The sequence below is a fragment of the Artemia franciscana genome, chromosome 17 (genome assembly GCF_032884065.1).
Source record: "Artemia franciscana chromosome 17, ASM3288406v1, whole genome shotgun sequence".
Classification (NCBI taxonomy): Eukaryota; Metazoa; Arthropoda; class Branchiopoda; order Anostraca; family Artemiidae; genus Artemia; species Artemia franciscana.
In genome coordinates, this window is record NC_088879.1 from 36010050 (window position 1) to 36028593 (window position 18544).

Here is an 18544-nt window from a genome sequence, read left to right on the forward strand (position 1 = left end):
TCCTCGGCACGCTTTCTTTTCTTACTTTCTCTATCAGCAGCAAGCCTGATTTCTTGCTGTTCTTGTGATTCTTCGGCACGCTTTCTTTTCTTACTTTCTCTATCAGCAGCAAGCCTGATTTCTTGCTGTTCTTGTAATTCCTCGGCACGCCTTCTTTTTTCACTTTCTCTTTTAGCAGCAAGTCTGTCCCGGAACACCGGGACACAAATGACGACCGGGGTTCGACACCGGAAAACAAATGACGACCGGGACACAGGGAATATAAATGACGACCGGGACACAGGGACACATCATTAGAATAATGAGGTATAGATCTGAATACGGATTGTTTTTCCCATGGACAATTATATGATGCAAGTTCAAGAGTCAGTAAACCTGACAATCTATTTATATGCACAGACAATGGGACAGCGAAGAATGTTGTATATTCGCATGTTTTACGTAGTTAAAAACATATATTTATATCTATCTCTATTCACAGGTGGGATACAGGGACACAACTACAATGGCGCGTAACTAATATGGCGCGTAACGACTTACGCGCGGGGGCTTGGGGGGCGCGAAGCGCCCCACCAACTAGGTGTTGGGGTGGCGCGAAGCGCCACCCCAACAGCTAGTATATATATATATATATATATATATATATATATATATATATATATATATATATATATATATACTAGCTGTTGGGGTGGCGCTTCGTGCCACCCCAACACCTAGGTGGTGCGGGCGCTTCACCCCCCAAGCCCCCCGCGCGCGTAAGTCGTTACGCGCCATATTAGTTACGCACCATTGTAGTTGTGTCCCTGTGTCCCACCTGTGAATATAGATAGATATATGTATATATATTATTTTTAACTACGTAAAACTTGCGAATATACAACATTCTTCGCTGTCCCATTGTCTGTCCATATAAATAGATTGTCAGGTTTACAACTCTTGAACATGCAACATAATAATTGTCCATTGGAAAACAATCCGTATTCAGATCTATACCGCATTTTTCTAGCGATTGCCCTTGAGCTTTGTTGATGGTGATTGCTAATCGAACATTCCCTGTGTCTCCGTCGTCATTTATATATCCCTCTGTGTCCCCGTTGTAGTTGTGTCCCCGTGTCCTGGTCGTCATTTATATTCCCTGTATCCCGGTCGTCATTTGTGTCCCGGTATCCCAGTCTGTAATTCCTCTTTGAGTGTCCCGGTCGTCATTTATATTCCCTCTGGCCCGGTGTCCCGGTCGTCAAAAAAAATAAAAATAAAAAATAAAAAAGGTAAATGTATTCAAGCCAAAGTAGCTGAGTTGGTAAAGCGTTATGTTCCAGGTTCTAGGTCCGACAGGTTCCAGGTTCGAACCTTGGCTTTAGCATTAATACAAAAGAAGAAAAAAACTTAAAAAGGCAAAAACTAAAAAGAAAATACTAAAAAAACTAAAAAAGCTAAAAAACTAAAAAAACAAAAAAGGTAAAAAACTAAAAACTAAAAAAAAAACTATAAAAACTAAAAACTGAAAAAGAAAAAAAACTAAAAAAAGGAAAAAAAACTGAAAATTAAAGGAGAAAAAGAAAACTAAAAAAATTAAAATAAAATAAAAAACTAAAAAAGGTAAAATCTACAAAAAAACTAAAGAAAAAAGAAAAAAAAAAGAAAAAAAAAGCTAAAAAAAGTTAAGAACCAAACAAAAACTAAAAAGGAAAAAAACAAAAAATTATTTCATCATATACCAATTCAAAAACGAATGTATATACAGACCGGGACACAGGGAATAAAAAAAAAACTAAAAAGAAAATACTAAAAAAAAACTAAAAAAGCTAAAAAACTAAAAAACTAAAAAAAGGTAAAAACTACAAAAAAACTAAAAAGAAAAAAACCTAAAAACTATAAAAAAAACTATATTCAAGCCGAAGTAGCTGAGTTGGTAAAGCGTTATGTCCCAGGTTCTAGGTCCGAGAGGTTCCAGGTTCGAACCTTGGCTTTAGCATTAATACAAAAGAAGAAGAAAAAAACTAAAAAAGATAAAAACTACAAAAAACTAAAAAGAAAATACTAAAAAAAAATGAAAATGCTAAAAAACTTAAAAAAACTACAAAAAGAACTAAAAAGAAAGAAAAAACTAAAAACTAATAAAGAACTAAAAAAACTAAAAAAAACTAAAAACTGAAAAAAACTAAAACAAGGAAAAAAACTGAAAAATAAAGGAGAAAAAGAAAACTAAAAATAAAATAAAAATAAAAAAAATAAAAAAGGTAAAAACTACAAAACAAAAACTAAATTGAAAAAAGAAAAAAAAACTAAAAAAGCTAAAAAAAGGTAAAAACCCCAAAAAAAAACTAAAAAGAAAAAAAGGAAAAAATAAAAAATTTATTTCATCATATAACAATTCAAAAACGAATGTATATACAGACCGGGACACAGGGAATATAAATGACGACCGGGACACTCAAAGAGAAATTAAAGACTGGGAGACTGGGACACAAATGACGACTGGGACGTGTGTGTCGACTGACATCATGTTTGTGGGTCGACTGACGTCATGTTTGTCGACTATAAATGACGACTGGGACACAACTACAACGGGGACGCCAGGGGGCACAGGGAGGATATATAAATGACGATGGGGACACAGAGAATGTTAGATTAGCAATCACCATCAACAAAGCTCAAGGGCAATCATTAGAATAATGAGGTATAGATCTGAATACGGATTGTTTTTCCCATGTACAATTATATGTTGCATCTTTGAGGGTCGGTAAACCTGACAATCTATTTATATGTACAGACAATGGGACAGCGAAGAATGTTGTATATTCGCAAGTTTTACGTAGTTAAAAACATATATATATATATATATATATATATATATATATATATATATATATATATATATATATATATATATATATATATATATATATATATATATATAGCACCCCCGCGCGCGTAAGTCGTTATGTGCCATATTAGTTACGTGTCATTGTAGTTGTGTCCCTATGTCCCACCTGTGAATATATATATATATATATATATATATATATATATATATATATATATATATATATATATATATATATATATATATATATATATATACTAGCTGTTGGGGTGGCGCTTCGCGCCACCCCAACACCTAGTTGGTGTTGCAATGTTAGCAATCACCCCAAGCCCCCCCGCGCGCGTAAGTCGTTACGCGCCATAATAGTTACGCGCCATTGTAGTTGTGTCCCTATGTCCCACCTGTGAATATAGATATATATATATATATATATATATATATATATATATATATATATATATATATATATATATATATATATATATATATATATATATATATGGTTTTAACTACGTAAAACTTGCGAATATACAACATTCTTTGCTGTCCCATTGTCTTTGCATATAAATAGATTGTCAGGTTTACCGACTCTTGAACATGCAACATATAATGGTCCATGGGAAAACAATCTGTATTCAGATCTATACCTCATGATTCTAATGATTGCCCTTGAGCTTTGTTGATGGTGATTGCTAATCGACCATTCCCTGTCCCGGTGTCCCGGTCGTCATTTATATCCCCCTGTTTCCCCCGGTGTCCCCGTTGTAGTTGTGTCCCGGTCGTCATTTATATTCCCTGTGTCCCGGTCGTCATTTGTATCCCGGTGTCCCGGTCTGTATATACATTCGTTTTTTAGTTTTGTTTTTCTCCTTTATTTTTTTCCTTTTTTTTTCTTTTTTAGTTTATTTAGATTTTTAGATTTTTTAGTTTTTTTATTAGTTTTTAGTTTTTTTTCTTTTTAGTTTTTTTGTCCCGGTCGTCATTTATATCCCCCTGTTTCCCCCGGTGTCCCCGTTGTAGTTGTGTCCCTGTGTCCCGGTCGTCATTTATATTCCCTGTGTCCCGGTCGTCATTTGTATCCCGGTGTCCCGGTCTGTATATACATTCGTTTTTTAGTTTTGTTTTTCTCCTTTATTTTTTTCCTTTTTTTTTCTTTTTTAGTTTATTTAGATTTTTAGATTTTTTAGTTTTTTTATTAGTTTTTAGTTTTTTTTCTTTTTAGTTTTTTTGTAGTTTTTACCTTCTTTTTAGTTTTGTTAGTTTTTTTTTTTACTTATGTCCTGGTCGTCATTTATACTCCCTGTGTCCCGGTGCTTTGTTGATTGCTAATCGAACATTCCTTTTGTCCTGGTCGCTTTCTCTTTGAGTGTCGTCATTTATTTTTTTATTTTTTAGTTCTTTTAGTTTTTACCTTTTTTAGTTTTTTTAGTTTTTTAGATGAAAATTTTTTTTAGTTTTTTCCTTTTTTTCTTTTTAGTTTTTTATTGGTTTTTACCTTTATTTTAGCTTATTTTTCAGTTTTTTCCTTTTTTTTAGTTTTTTTTTATTTTTTATTTTTTTTAGTTTTTTAGTTTTTTTAGTTTTTTTAGTTTTTTAGCTTTTTTACTTTTTTTTATTAGTTTTTAGTTTTTTTTTGTAGTTTTTGCCTTTTTTTAGTTTTTTCAGTTTTTTTTTTAGTTTTTTATTGGTTTTTACCTTTATTTTAGCTTATTTTTCAGTTTTTTCCTTTTTTTTAGTTTTTTTTAGTTTTTTTAGTTTTTTACCTTTTTTAGTTTTTTTAGTTTTTTTAGTTTTTTAGCTTTTTTATTTTTTTATTAGTTTTTAGTTTTTTTTGTAGTTTTTGCCTTTTTTTAGTTTTTTAGCTTTTTTATTAGTTTTTAGTTTTTTTTTGTAGTTTTTGCCTTTTTTTAGTTTTTTAGTTTTTTAGCTTTTTTATTTTTTTTATTAGTTTTTAGTTTTTTTGTAGTTTTTGCCTTTTTTTAGTTTTTTCAGTTTTGACGTCACCTGATCCAGTTTTTTCAGGTGACGTCACCTGATCCATCCACAGATCCACAGACAACTTATTTTTATATATATAGATATATATATATATATATATATATATATATATATATATATATATATATATATATATATATATATATATATATATATATATATATATATATATATACATGTTTTTAACTACGTAAAACTTGCGAATATACAGCATTCTTTGCTGTCCCATTGTCTGTGCATATAAATAGATTGTCAGGTTTACCGACTCTTGAACATGAAACATATAATGGTCCATGGGAAAACAATCCGTATTCATATATATACCTCATGATTCTAATGATTGCCCTTGAGCTTTGTTGATGGTGATTGCTAATCGACCATTCCCTGTCTCGCCGTCGTCATTTATATATCCCCCTGTGCCCCCCGGCGTCCCCGTTTTAGTTGTGTTCCTGTGTCCCGGTCGTCATTTATATTCCCTGTGTCCCGGTCGTCATTTGTGTCCCGGTGTTCCAGTCTGTGATTTCTCTTTGAGTGTCCCGGGCGTCATTTATATTCCTTCTGTCCCGGTGTCCTAGTCGTCATTTGTGTCCCGGTGTCCCGGTCTGTATATACATTCGTTTTTGAATTGGTCTTTTTTTTAGTTTTTAGTTTTTTACCTTTTTTTAGTTTTTTTAGTTATACCTCATGATTCTAATCATTGCCCTTGAGCTTTGTTGATGGTGATTGCTAATCGAACATTCCCTGTGTCCCCGTCGTCATTTATATATCCCCCTGTGCCCCCCGGCGTCCCCGTTGTAGTTGTGTCCCTGTGTCCCGGTCGTCATTTTTATTCCCTGTGTCTCGGTCGTCATTTGTATCCTGGTGTCCCGGTCTGTATATACATTCGTTTTTGAAATGGTATATGATGAAATAATTTTTTTATTTTTCCCCTTTTTTTCTTTTTAGTTTTTTTTTTTTGGTTTTTACTTTTTTTCAGTTTTTTTTCTTTTTTCTTTTTAGTTTTATTTTTTTTTTTTTTTAGTTTTGTTTTTCTCCTTTATTTTTCATTTTTTTTCTTTTTTTCTTTTTAAGTTTTTTAGCTTTTTTAGTTTTTTATTAGTTTTTAGGTTTTTTTTCTTTTTAGTTATTTTGTAGTTTTTACCTTTTTTTTTTTTACTTATGTCCTGGTCGTCATTTATACTCCCTGTGTCCCGGTCGTCATTTGTGTCCCAGTGCTTTGTTGATGGTGATTGCTAATCGAACATTCCTTGCGTCCCGGTCGCTTTCTCTTTGAGTGTCCCGGTCGTCATTTATATTCCCTATGTGCCGGTGTCCCGGTCGTTATTTGTGTCCCGATGTCCTGGTCTGTAATTTCGTCAGTCGAAAACATGACGTCAGTCGACACACAAACATGACGTCACTCGACAGACACACACACACACACACAGACAACTTATTTTTATATATGTAGATATATATATATATATATCTTCTATATATATAAAAATAAATTGTTTGTCTGTCTGTCGACTGACGTCATGTTTGTGTGTCAAAATAAGTTGTTTGTCTGTCTGTCGACTGACGTCATGTTTGTGTGTCGACTGACGTCATGTTTGTCGACTGACGTCATTATAAGGATTGAGCTGTATGTCGTCATCAAGTTGTTTGTCGTCTCACGTCATGTTTGTCGACTAACGAAACTACAGACCGGGACACCGGGACACAAATGACGTGTTATGTCTGTTATAACGTAATAGAGGCAACAATCTTGACAGGGCCTTTTGAGGGTGAGGCTTTTCTTATTCCACGCATTCTCATGATTCCAATGGATCTGCCTTTTCAACCTAAAAGATTGCAATTCCCAATTTGATTAGTATATTTAGTTTTCAGTCCAGAACCACTAAAGCTATTATGTAAATATCAAAAATATTTATGTTGTCTGTGCAATAATTTTTAGTTTTTATTTCAAAATAGAAAATTACCTGACAATTTTAGAATTATATCTATCTATATATATAAAAATAAGTTGTCTGTCTGTGGATCAGGTGACGTCATGTTTCTGTGTCGACTGGCGTCATGAAGTTAGTTGTCGTCATTTTTGCTATGACGGTGACGTCATTAAATATATTTAAGACATATATGTTCACGTAAAAATCTATTAATGTCTAAGTTTAAAATGACTGATGAACTTACAATGGCAAAAGTCGATGAAGATGCTCAAAGAGTCTATGCCAAAAAACTTGCTGCTGATAGAGAAAAAATCAGAAAAGAAAGCGTGCCGAGGAATCAAAAGAACAGCAAGGAAACAGGCTTGAGGCTAAAGAACGCAAAACCGCGCAGTTAGATGAAGATCCACCTGCACAGCGAGAGTCAAAACATATCAAAACTGAAAATGATAGCGATGATGATTGGGTTTGGGATCTTGACTTGGATAAGGTCATCAATGCCTACCAGATTTTAGTTAAAAAAACAAAGGTTCGGCGATATGTATTTCATAGTGAAGCTGAAAACTTGCTGCTGATAGAGAAAGTCAGAAAAGAAAGCGTGCCGAGGAATCAAAAGAACAGCAAGGAAACAGGCTTGAGGCTAAAGAACGCAAAACCGCGCAGTTAGATGAAGATCCACCTGGACAGCGAGAGTCAAAACATATCAAAACTGAAAATGATAGCGATGATGATTGGGTTTGGGATCTTGACTTGGATAAGGTCATCAATGCCTACCAGATTTTAGTTAAAAAAAAACAAAGGTTCGGCGATATGTATTTCATAGTGAAGCTGAAAAATAAAGAAGAAAAAGAAAACTGAAAAAAGAAAAATGTAAAAAACTAAAAAATACTAAAAAGAAAAAACACTCAAAGAGAAAATACAGACCGGGACACAAATGACGACCGGGACAGAGGGAATATAAATAACGACCGGGACACTCAAGGAGAAATTACAGACTGGGATACCGGGACACAAATGACGACCGGGACACAAGCAATATAAATGACGACCAGGACACAGGTATTTAAGAATATCGTTCAAAGACAAATTTTTAATTGTAAGAAGACCATTGAAAGAGAAGTTTCTAATTGTAAAATGACTGAAGAACCTACAATGGCAACACCCGAGGAAGCTGCTCAAAACGAATGTATTCACGCCGAAGTAGCTGAGTTGGTAAAGCGTTATGTTTCAGGTTCTAGGTCCGAGAGGCTCCAGGTTTGAACCTTGGCTTTAGCATTAATACAAAAGAAGAAAAAAACTAAAAAAGGTAAAAACTACAAAAAAACTAAAAAGAAAATATATATATATATTTATATATATCATCTTTTCCACAAAAATAATAATTTAGTGCTTCTGCTTAAAAACAGCAATCGAATTGATGCCTCCTGATACGCCACTATCAACAAAGTGGCAATCGTTGTGGTCGGTGATCAGTTCTTACCTCGAGATAATATTCTTTATAGGCGAAACAATCAGTTGACAAGAATTGCTTAAACTCATCGATGCTACGATGCCCTACAATATCCTGACGAATATAAATGACGCCCGGGACACTCAAATAGAAATCACAGACTGGGACACCGGGACACAAATGACGACGGGGACACAGGGAATATAAATGACGACCCGGACACAGGGACACAACTACAACGGGGACGCCGGGGGGCACAGGGGGATATATAAATGACGACGGCAACAAAGGAAATGGTCGATTAGCAATCACCATCAACAAAGCTCAAGGGCAATCAATAGAATCGTGAGGTATAGATCTGAATACGGATTGTTTTCCCATGGACCATTATGCGTTGCATGTTCAAGAGTCGGTAAACCTGACAATCTATTTATATGCACAGACGACGGGACAGCAAAGAATGTTGTATATTCGCAAGTTTTACGTAGTTAAAACATATATATATATATATATATATATATATATATATATATATATATATATATATATATATATATATCTATCTATATTCACAGGTGGGACATAGGGACACAACTACAATGGCGCGTAACGACTTACGCCCGCGGGGGGGCTTGGGGGGGCGCGAAGCGCCCCCACCAACTAGGTGTTGGGTTGGCGCGAAGCGCCACCCCAACAGCTAGTATATACATATATATATATATATATCTATATATATATAAAAATAAGTTGTTTGTCTGTCTGTCGACTGACGTCATGTTTCTCGACTGACGTCATTATAAGGATTGAGCTGTATGTCGTCATGAAGTTGTTTGTCGTCTGACGTCATGTTTGTCGACTAACGAAACTACAGACCGGGACACCGGGACACAAATGACGTGTTATGTCTGTTATAACGTAATAGAGGCAACAATCTTGACAGGGCCTTTTGAGGGCGAGGCTTTTCTTATTCCACGCATTCTCATGATTCCAATGGATCTGCCTTTTCAACCTAAAAGATTGCAATTCCCAATTTGATTAGCATATTTAGTTTTCAGTCCAGAACCACTAAAGCTATTATGTAAATATCAAAAATATTTATGTTGTCTGAGCAATAATTTTTAGTTTTTATTTCAAAATCGAAAATTACCTGACAATTTTAGAATTATATCTATCTATATATATAAAAATAAGTTGTCTGTCTGCGGATCAGGTGACGTCATGTTTCTGTGTCGACTGGCGTCATGAAGTTAGTTGTCGTCATTTTTGCTATGACGGTGAAGTCATTAAAGATATTTAAGACATATATGTTCACGTAGAAATCTATTAATGTTTAAGTTTAAAATGACTGATGAACTTACAATGGCAAAAGCCGATGAAGATGGTCAAAGAGTCTATGCCAAAAAACTTGCTGCTGATAGAGAAAGTCAGAAAAGAAAGCGTGCCGAGGAATCAAAAGAACAGCAAGGAAACAGGCTTGAGGCTATATATATATATATATATATATATATATATATATATATATATATATATATATATATATATATATATATATATATATATATATATATATATATGTCTTCTATATATATAAAAATAAGTTGTTTCTGGGTTATGTCTGTCTGTCTGTCTGTCCGCATATGACGTCTGAATTATTTCATCATATATCAATTCAAAAACGAAAGTATACAAGCTGATGTAGCTGAGTTGGTAACGCGGTATGTTCCAGGTTCTAGGTTCGAGAGATTCCAAGTTCGAACCTTGAATACAAAAGAAGAAAAAAACTACAAAAGGTAGTCTGTCCGCATAGTCTGTCTGTCTACAAAAAAACTAAAAAGGAAAAAAACTAAAAAGGCTAGAATACTAAAAAAAACTAATAAAAGTTAAAAAACTAAAAAAGAAAAAAAAACTAAAAAAACTACAAAACTAAAACCTGTCCCGATATGTAATTTCATCAGTTGACAAACATGACGTCAGTCGACAAACAACTTCATGACGCATACAGCTCAATCCTTATAATGACGTCAGTCGACAAACATGACGTCAGTTGACACACAAACATGACTTCACTCGACAGACACACACACACACAGACAACTATATATATATATATATATATATATATATATATATATATATATATATATATATATATATATATATATATATATATATATATATATATATATTTAGTCACATGGTCTAACAGCTACGCCTCTGGGGATGCCATTCCCCCGAAGCCCAGTGGCAAGGATTATAAATTATCCAAATGTCCATTTAAATGGGATTTAACATTGGAAAAGGTAGGGAATGTCTTTTCCTAGGTGTCCGAAAAGACTAAGGGTACTGAGATGAAGTATTCTTAAAATGTTGAGGGGGATGTTGAGTTAACCGAAAGACAGTATCTGTAAAGGTATCGAAAAGGCGTATCTGCAATATCCTAGTAGCGCGTAAGGTATTAACTTGGAATTTTCAGAGCCACTACAACTACCGCTACTGCGGCTGGAAATGCAATTGGTTTCTAGAGTTACAGTGACCTTCTTTCCTTAACCTTGATTCAATTGTATCAAAGCAAATTATTCTATAAAACACAAAAAAAACTGTTAGCTGGAAATGCTCCACGTTTTCATAAATTGAAGAAAAGTTCTTAAATCTCTTCCTTATCAACGGTATTTTCATGGGAGGAACCATTCAATGGCATTGACAAATCAAGATTAACCTGCCTTTGAAGTGGACTAGCTTGATCAGATGAAGTTAATGGGGGTATCGGAAGTGCTTTGGGTGCACGACGAGACATGAAGCGCTCGACCCATTTGAGAAGAGTCAAAACGGAATCAGTATCTGGGATCCGCATATCAGCATAAGTTTGAAGAGTAGGATTTGTAGTTACTCGGAATGTTGCACCGGTCGTTTTAAGAATTTTAAGTGCATCTTCATCAGTGCTGTCATCTCCAGCATAAATTACCCTCACTTTTTGGTTCCAATCGGGACCATAAGCAGACTTTAGGATATAAAAAGCAGAATAACCTTTATTCCAGTCAATAGGAGGTCGGGCTTCTAAAGCACCATGCGCTGTGACACAGTGGAATCCATAACCTATTATTAAACTCTTTGCTGTGGCAATCAAAAGAGCTCGTTTTGTCTCTGGGGTGTTTCTGTAATGCCATGTCAAAGTAAGTCCTTTATTCTCCACCCAGGCATCATCTTGACAAACCTGAGCCTCGAGATCTCGGGAAAGGAGAGTTAATTTTTGTTCGTATTCCTTAGGTATAGGGCATAAAAATCTAGAGCCGTCTGGGAACAAAATTGATAAACCATGATTACCAGCATAAGTTATTGTCTTAATCCCAACCTTTTCCTTGACATCATTCACGTCTCGCCCAGAAATAACCGCAATAAAGACATCTGATAAATTTGACAGTCTTTCTAGCGTTTCACGAGTTTCGTCGGGTAAGACTGCCAGGTTTGGGTGGGTGGTTATAGGTGCCAGGGTACCGTCATAATCAAGTAGCAGTGCCACTGTTTCTGCATTACCAAGATGATAATTTAAGTATCGGTCTATCTCTTCGTAACTTGTTGGTGTTATAATTTTTTGGTCTGGCTTAAGCAAATTAGATTCCATTGCTTGCATGAACATGTACATCCATGTATTTACGTCATTCTTTTTTTCCCTTCGCTGTAGGCTTTGCATCCTCATAGTTCTTTCTTCAAGAGGCATTTGAAGTGCTTTATGTAGAGCCTCAGCAACCTCTTCAATTTTGTATGGACTGCACAGCAACGCCTCCTGCATCAACTCTGCTGCTCCAGTAAATCGCGATAGAACTAAGACACCAGGGTCGCCAGTTTGGCAGGCAACAAATTCCTTGCAAACTAAATTCATACCATCACGAAGGGGTGTAACTAAAGCTACTGAAGCGTCACGGTAATAAGAAGCCAACTCGCTCTGAGGTATACATCCATAAATATACCGAACCGGTGACCAATTTGCAGTACTAAATTTACCGTTAATTTTTCCAACAAGCTGATCAATTTCCTGTTTGAGATCCTGATATTCCTGCACATTAGTTCGAGACGGTACAGTGATCTGCATAAAATAGACTTTTTCTATATACTCCGGATGGTCTTCAAGTAGCTTTTCGAAAGCCTGCAAGCGGTGGATAAGACCTTTAGTGTAGTCAAGTCGCTCGACTCCTAAGATGACAGTTTCTGTTGTTCGCTTTATTACTCTTGGAGCTTCCTCAGCCAGTTGGACAAACCTATCATAAGGAATACCGATGGGCATAGCACGCACTCGTATATGCCTATCTTTATATTCAATGATCCCGGCTGATCGATCAACTCTGCAACTCAATTGTCTGTGGCAACAATCAATAAAATTCAAACAATAGCCTTCAGTATGAAAACCAATTACACCACATTCCAGCAACCCACATAAAATATCTTTACTCCAAGGACAAATACTGAAAATGTCGAAAGGTGGGAACGGAATATGAAGAAAAAAACCAATTTTAATTGGAATGTCATCCTTTTTTGATAGCTCTCTAATTGTACTTGCTGCTAGCATGAGCTGAGAATCATGTATCCAAATCAGAGGAGTTACATTTGAATTTGCTTCCCGTACATTACGTATGGCCTCGACAGTCTTCTCTGCAAAAAGTTCATTCACAGCCACATAATCTTGCCAATGATCATCTGAGAACACAGCTCTGTCTTGCATTGAATGAAACAAAGGCCAAAGTCCACCATTACAGCACCCATCATAGTAATTTTTGAAACGCTTCTCATCACAATACACTGGAACAATCTGTTCAGCTTTAATTCCAGCAGTAGGAGTTTTGTCATTTATATCAGCTTCTGGGATAGGGTCTGGCTCTTCGTTTGGGCCATAGAACACTCCTGTCCATCCTACCCATTTTCCTTTACACTGCGCAACCACTGGAGCAACAGCTGTCACTAAGCCACCTGCGCTCGACTTTCGCTCAACATCTCCAGTTAAAGGGTTCTTAGTTATGATGAATGGTAAACGATTTGAAACGACTATCAACGCATCTTGCTCAGCTACTTCGACATTTTCTTCCTTGCCGTTTAATTTTGGCAATCTAAGTTGCTCAATAATTAAATCTAACATGCTTTGATAATTTTCCATTTTGAAGACAGATAGCAAACAATGCATCATACCAACTATTTTATAACACATAGGGAATTTGGTTTCCTGTATAAATTTACATCCTTTGTTTTTTATATTGATGTTGTAATGTTACGTCTCTATGTGTGTCTGAGATATTTTTTTATTTAAGGTTTTGTTAAATCGTGTCTTATATTTCTTGTTAAACCTGGCTTCAGATGGAATGTATTGGTTTGTTTACGTGTTTAATGATTCGCTTGAAAGGAAGTGTATGTACTTAAAACCATTCATTATTAGTAAATATAATTTTAAGAAAGGGAATAAATTTTTTACTAAAAATTGCATTTTTATTTAACTCTGTTGTAGAAAATGTTATTAACAGCTTCCTGCCTACGAAAATAAAAACAGAATTTTTACTATTATAAAAAGCATGTAGATAAAGTCATGTAAAATGCAATAATTTTCTTGGGGTTTTAACCAAAAAATCGGATTTGTCAACTGATAGAGCGCCAGATTTTGTATCTCGCTTATTTCGATTAGTTGTACAAAAATGTTAAGGGTGGATCCCATGGTAGTCGACCATGCTGAAAACGAATATCGTAGGGCACATGTTTGCCGTTGGGGCGTTTTTGAGATATAGGCCAAAAACACCAAATTTCGCCTATAATGGGGTTCGACGATTCAATTTTTTTTTACAGATAAAATTGGTCAAATCCAGTGTACTCTTACATCAATACTGAGAAGAGACTTGGGGCTACACAAATATGATTTTTGTTTAAAAAAAAAAAAAATAGTACACTTTTTACTGCAGTTTTTAAAAAAATCAGATTTTTGTCAACAAATTTCAAACAGAAAAGCTAAAAACTCGAAATTTTTTCAAGATAAAGTATTTTTTTTGTATTAAAAAAGAAAGCCCGTTTGATTCCCAGCACATTGAGCTAAGAAAGAAAGTTTAAATTATTGTATCTGGGGGGTCTGCAACTTTTTTAGCGAGTGTACCCGATAATAGGAATTTTTGTTAAGTAACCTGCTACCTAGCGGGAAGTTGATTGATAAGCTAAGCAGAAGAAAGTGATAATCAGAAGATAAAAAAGAAAAGTGAGTCAGGCAGGCCAAGATTAAAAAAAAAAAAAAAAAAGTTACTTCATGTTGATTCAACATATGAATATGAAATCGTACAACATATCAACATATGAAATTCAACGTTGATTCATATTCTGACGCAAATACTGATTTGCTGATGGATAATAATGAAGAATATGACACAAATTTGGAAGATCAAAAAAAAAAATTGAAAGAAATAGAATTTTTAATATCACTTTTGGTGTTGTAAAGTTGGCTGGCAAAAGGAGTGTAAATTTTTTTTGCAGAAGTAACAGACTTAATGAAAGTAATTTACAAAATTAAATATTTTGAAAGAACTCCTTCCTGTTAACTTACTTTTCGAGACTCCAAAGTAATTAAGACGCCTGGACAAGGCAATAATGCTGGCTAGAGAATAGCCAACACAGCTTTTGGCCACAGAATAAAGTCCCCCGTCGTTACCAAGCTATCGAACGGTTTGCAGTGAAGTCTCGAAGGAAAATGTTCCTAAAAGCAACGTATTTTACTTGCCTTTCCTTCATGAAGCACCAAACAACCATGCAACAGTCGAAAAATCTCTGCGAACGTTCATGGCGATAAGTAAAGCTGTCGGATGTGACGATACGGTGGTCACGTAAGATCTCTTCATTTATCAGCTAGCACAGGGAGTGAAAAGTAAATACCCGGATGACTTCAAAAACGTAATCCTACGAATGGGAGGCTTCCACCTCCTGCTCAACTATCTCAAGGCAGTTGGTAAGATAATGGACAGCTCCGGACTCAAAGAGATTATAGTGCAGGCAAAGCTGCTGCTTCCTGGTACATGCGAAAAGGTATTTCAAGGAAAAGGCTACTACCAAGCTATCAAAGCCTACTGCATACTGTACGAGGTCTCGCTAGTCCTCTACTGGGAGTCCTTGGAAGAGCATTACTCCGAAGCACAAGAAGACTTATCCCGTCTGAACCAGCTGGGTAGTGCCATTGAGTTATTCAGGACTTTATTGGCAAACGGTGCTAACACGCAAATTGCACTTCAGGAGGCAAACGATACCTTAATCACTTTGGCTCCCATAATGAATGCCTTCGAAACCCTTCGAAATGCGTCACCCACGTTTGCTTTCTAACAGTAAGTCTTGGAAATACTTGAAAAAGCGATGCAATTCAATCATGCTGGACGAGACTGTGACTGGGAGTCTCATTTGACAGCAGCTACTCGGATGTTGCCATACTTGGTGGTGGCTGACCATCCTCAGTATACAAGATGTGTCTCACACAGTACCTATATGACATGCGAAGTCTACCACAAACCTTTCATGATGTACACAGGAAGCTCATGGAAGGATACTTCGCAGTGAAGAGAACGCACCCCAGGTTTACGGCCACCTGTTCCGATCAGATACTGGAATGTACAGTGAACAAGGATGCAAAGACGACGGCCGGAATAATTGGAGAACAAATGGATGAGAGACAGACTGAAGCTTGGATTCTTAGCTTACCGATTTCCCTTGCCATCAGCAATGGTTCCTGCAAGTAGTCAACGTATCCACAGAAACATTGAAATATCAAGACAATCAGTCCACGACGACGCGATTTCAACTTTCACGAGATAGAGTTCGAGACATTTTCACTACATGTGGCAATCCGTTCAGCAGAGTGGACTTCGACCTAGTGAATATTGTGACGTCAGAAGTTGTGGATGATGAGAAGATTTTTCTGATATTACTTGCGTAACCACAAAAGGAAAAGAGGTGGGTGAGGACTGTCTGTGCAACAGGAAAGACGATGTGAAAAAGGTTGCACTCCGAACTTTCCCTTCAGAGAGAAAAACTCAGAAAGTGAAGGGTGTCCCTAGAACCGATCTCCTGAGCTCTGAAGTAACAGCCTTGAAGAGAATTATTACTGCTCAAATGAGCTATGGCGAAGAAAAGGAGAAAGCCGTTGAAAAGATCCTCACAAAAGAGATTCTTCCTTTCACTCCATCCATTTTTTAACATCTTCCGCAACAATCAACCAAGACATCCTCTGGCTGAAAAATGAGGACGGGGAACAAAGCTGTGATGTTGAACTGGCTAAGAAAAAAGGAGGACTGGCAGCTTGGCCGGCGACTTTGAATTCCAAAGAAACAACATCAGCACACATCATTGACCTAATGTCCAAGATAAGGTCATATCGGTCTGCCAGGTTTGAAACAGTCAAATCCTTCGTGGAAAGATTGCTTTTATCATTGCTGAATGATCTTCCAGTGGGTATTCTTGAATGCAACATTGTCGCCCATTGGTACAACGGGCTGTTTGGGAAGCTCACGGACACCGGAGAGTCGATCTCCTTGAAATCAGCATGCAGATTCCGACAAGGGAAAGGGACAAACCTACAGATTTCCGTTCTTAGCACAATTGAAGAATGGGATGCCGTACTTGCAAGTTCAGCGTCTAAAAGCCAGCTCCTCGAAATTTTGTATGAAACCTGGGAGCAGATGGGTGATTAGCTTCCGAACGCATTCAACCTTTTTCTCTAAGGTGGGTTAAGGAGAGATTCATAGTGGCTCTGGTCAAGTGTGGCTGCTGTCCAACTTTACCAGAACACTGTGGCTACGAGGAATGATTGTCCTCAAGCCACGAAGAGGCTGACCAACGCCTTATGACACATGCCAAGTACGCTAGCCGTTACGCTTGTAGCATCGCAGCATCGTTGTACATGCCAACGACACAGACGTGGCAGTAGCCTGTGTTAATTTTTTTGAAGAGCTTCAAGCTGAAGGACTGAGCGAACTTTTCTTGAAGTTCCCGACTTACATTATCCCAGTACACGAGCCGGCGGATGGAGTCCACTTGTCCAAAGAGGAGCAGATTATGTTACTGTTAACATAAACGAACTTTTTCTTCGGCGTCGGGAAAGCTTCTTTCTTAAACACCGCGGTGTCTCCAACTTTCGCCTCAAAAATGGTGTCTGTGACGGAGCGGATCGAGGATGCAGAAGGGAAGCTTTCAGTCGACCCGTTTAGAGAAGTTTACGACCTATCAAAATTCCTGGTCATTGAAATGTATGGTAAACAGGCAGGATTCAATTCACTGGCCAGTGTAAGGGCTTACATTCGGTGCCAGAAACAAGATGTGAAAAGACTGCCACCTTCTGACGACACCTTCGAGCCATGCATACGAAGAGCCAGATTCGCTACATGGATAATCTTGTCGTCAGTACTGGCTCGGCCGAGCATTCCAGATCCACTCCTCCTTGGATGGAAGATGGCTGAAGGGGGAGTAGATGCGGTCGTCTCAAGCTGTAAAGAAGCATCAAGCCTGGAATCTTACAGCAGATGCAAAAGTGGGAAGATGCAGGAAAGACTGTAGTTGCTCAAAAAATGAGAGGATGCTACAGCTTATGCCCCTGCCACGGAACGAGGAGGGCATGCAGGGAGTCCGACCTTGCCCTATCTGAATTCTCGGAAGAAGAAAATGAGGAATATTTTTGAAATTATTATTTGATACCTTTTACTTTTAATTACAACAGGTCCCTAATCAGTTGCTATTACCCAATTTTACGGGCAGGCCGAGTGAGACAACTCCAGTGCATCGACTGAATTCATCTGTGAAGCAGAATTCTTTTATGTAGTAAATAGCTCAGTCGTATCACTGGCAAATCAGGTCCCAAAAAGGTAATTACAGACGCCTTAGTACACCAGAAAACATATTCATCCATTCTAAGAAAAAAAACATTTTTTTAGTCTACATTTTTTTAAACCTACTTTTATTTTTAAGTAAAAGTTAAAAATTTTAAACAGTTAGGAATTCTGAAGTGTTCCTACCCTTTGAAGAAAAAAAAAATAAATATGGCCCTTTTCACGATACGGCTAGTGATCATTTCAGTGAGACAACAAAAAAAAATCGCAGACCTTTTAAAAATAAAAATAGTTTATATGTTTTTAACTCAAATTGTACAGAATTGAATGAACTTTCTTTTCGAATATGAAAAAAAAGTTTGTTACCTTGAAGAAATTTCGAGCTTTTAGCCTTTCTTTAAGATATTTGTCGAATTTTACAGCACTTATTTTGAAACTGCAGTAAATAGAGAAAAAAAAAGTATTTATTTTTCAATTTAAAAATCATATTCTTGTAGATCTAGACCTCTTCATTCGATTG

The 18544-nt window shown here is 36.4% G+C and overlaps 2 protein-coding genes across 2 annotated transcripts in view; one reads left to right on the top strand and one right to left on the bottom strand.

Annotated features, from left to right (window-relative positions):
• Nucleotides 1-18544, top strand: part of LOC136038197 (uncharacterized) — a 122755-nt gene that overhangs the window by 20573 nt on the left and 83638 nt on the right. The gene's annotated exons all lie outside the window — the stretch shown is intronic.
• On the bottom strand, nucleotides 10361-13395 carry LOC136038196 (uncharacterized). Its single transcript, XM_065721276.1, has one exon. The coding sequence runs from the start codon at nucleotides 13374-13376 to the stop codon at nucleotides 10848-10850; it is 2529 nt and encodes an 842-aa protein (XP_065577348.1). The 5' UTR covers nucleotides 13377-13395; the 3' UTR covers nucleotides 10361-10847.

Excerpts from the sequence above, each read along its gene's own strand:
- LOC136038196 (XM_065721276.1), bottom strand. The coding sequence starts at position 13,376 with ATGATGCATTGTTTGCTATCTGTCTTCAAAATGGAAAATTATCAAAGC.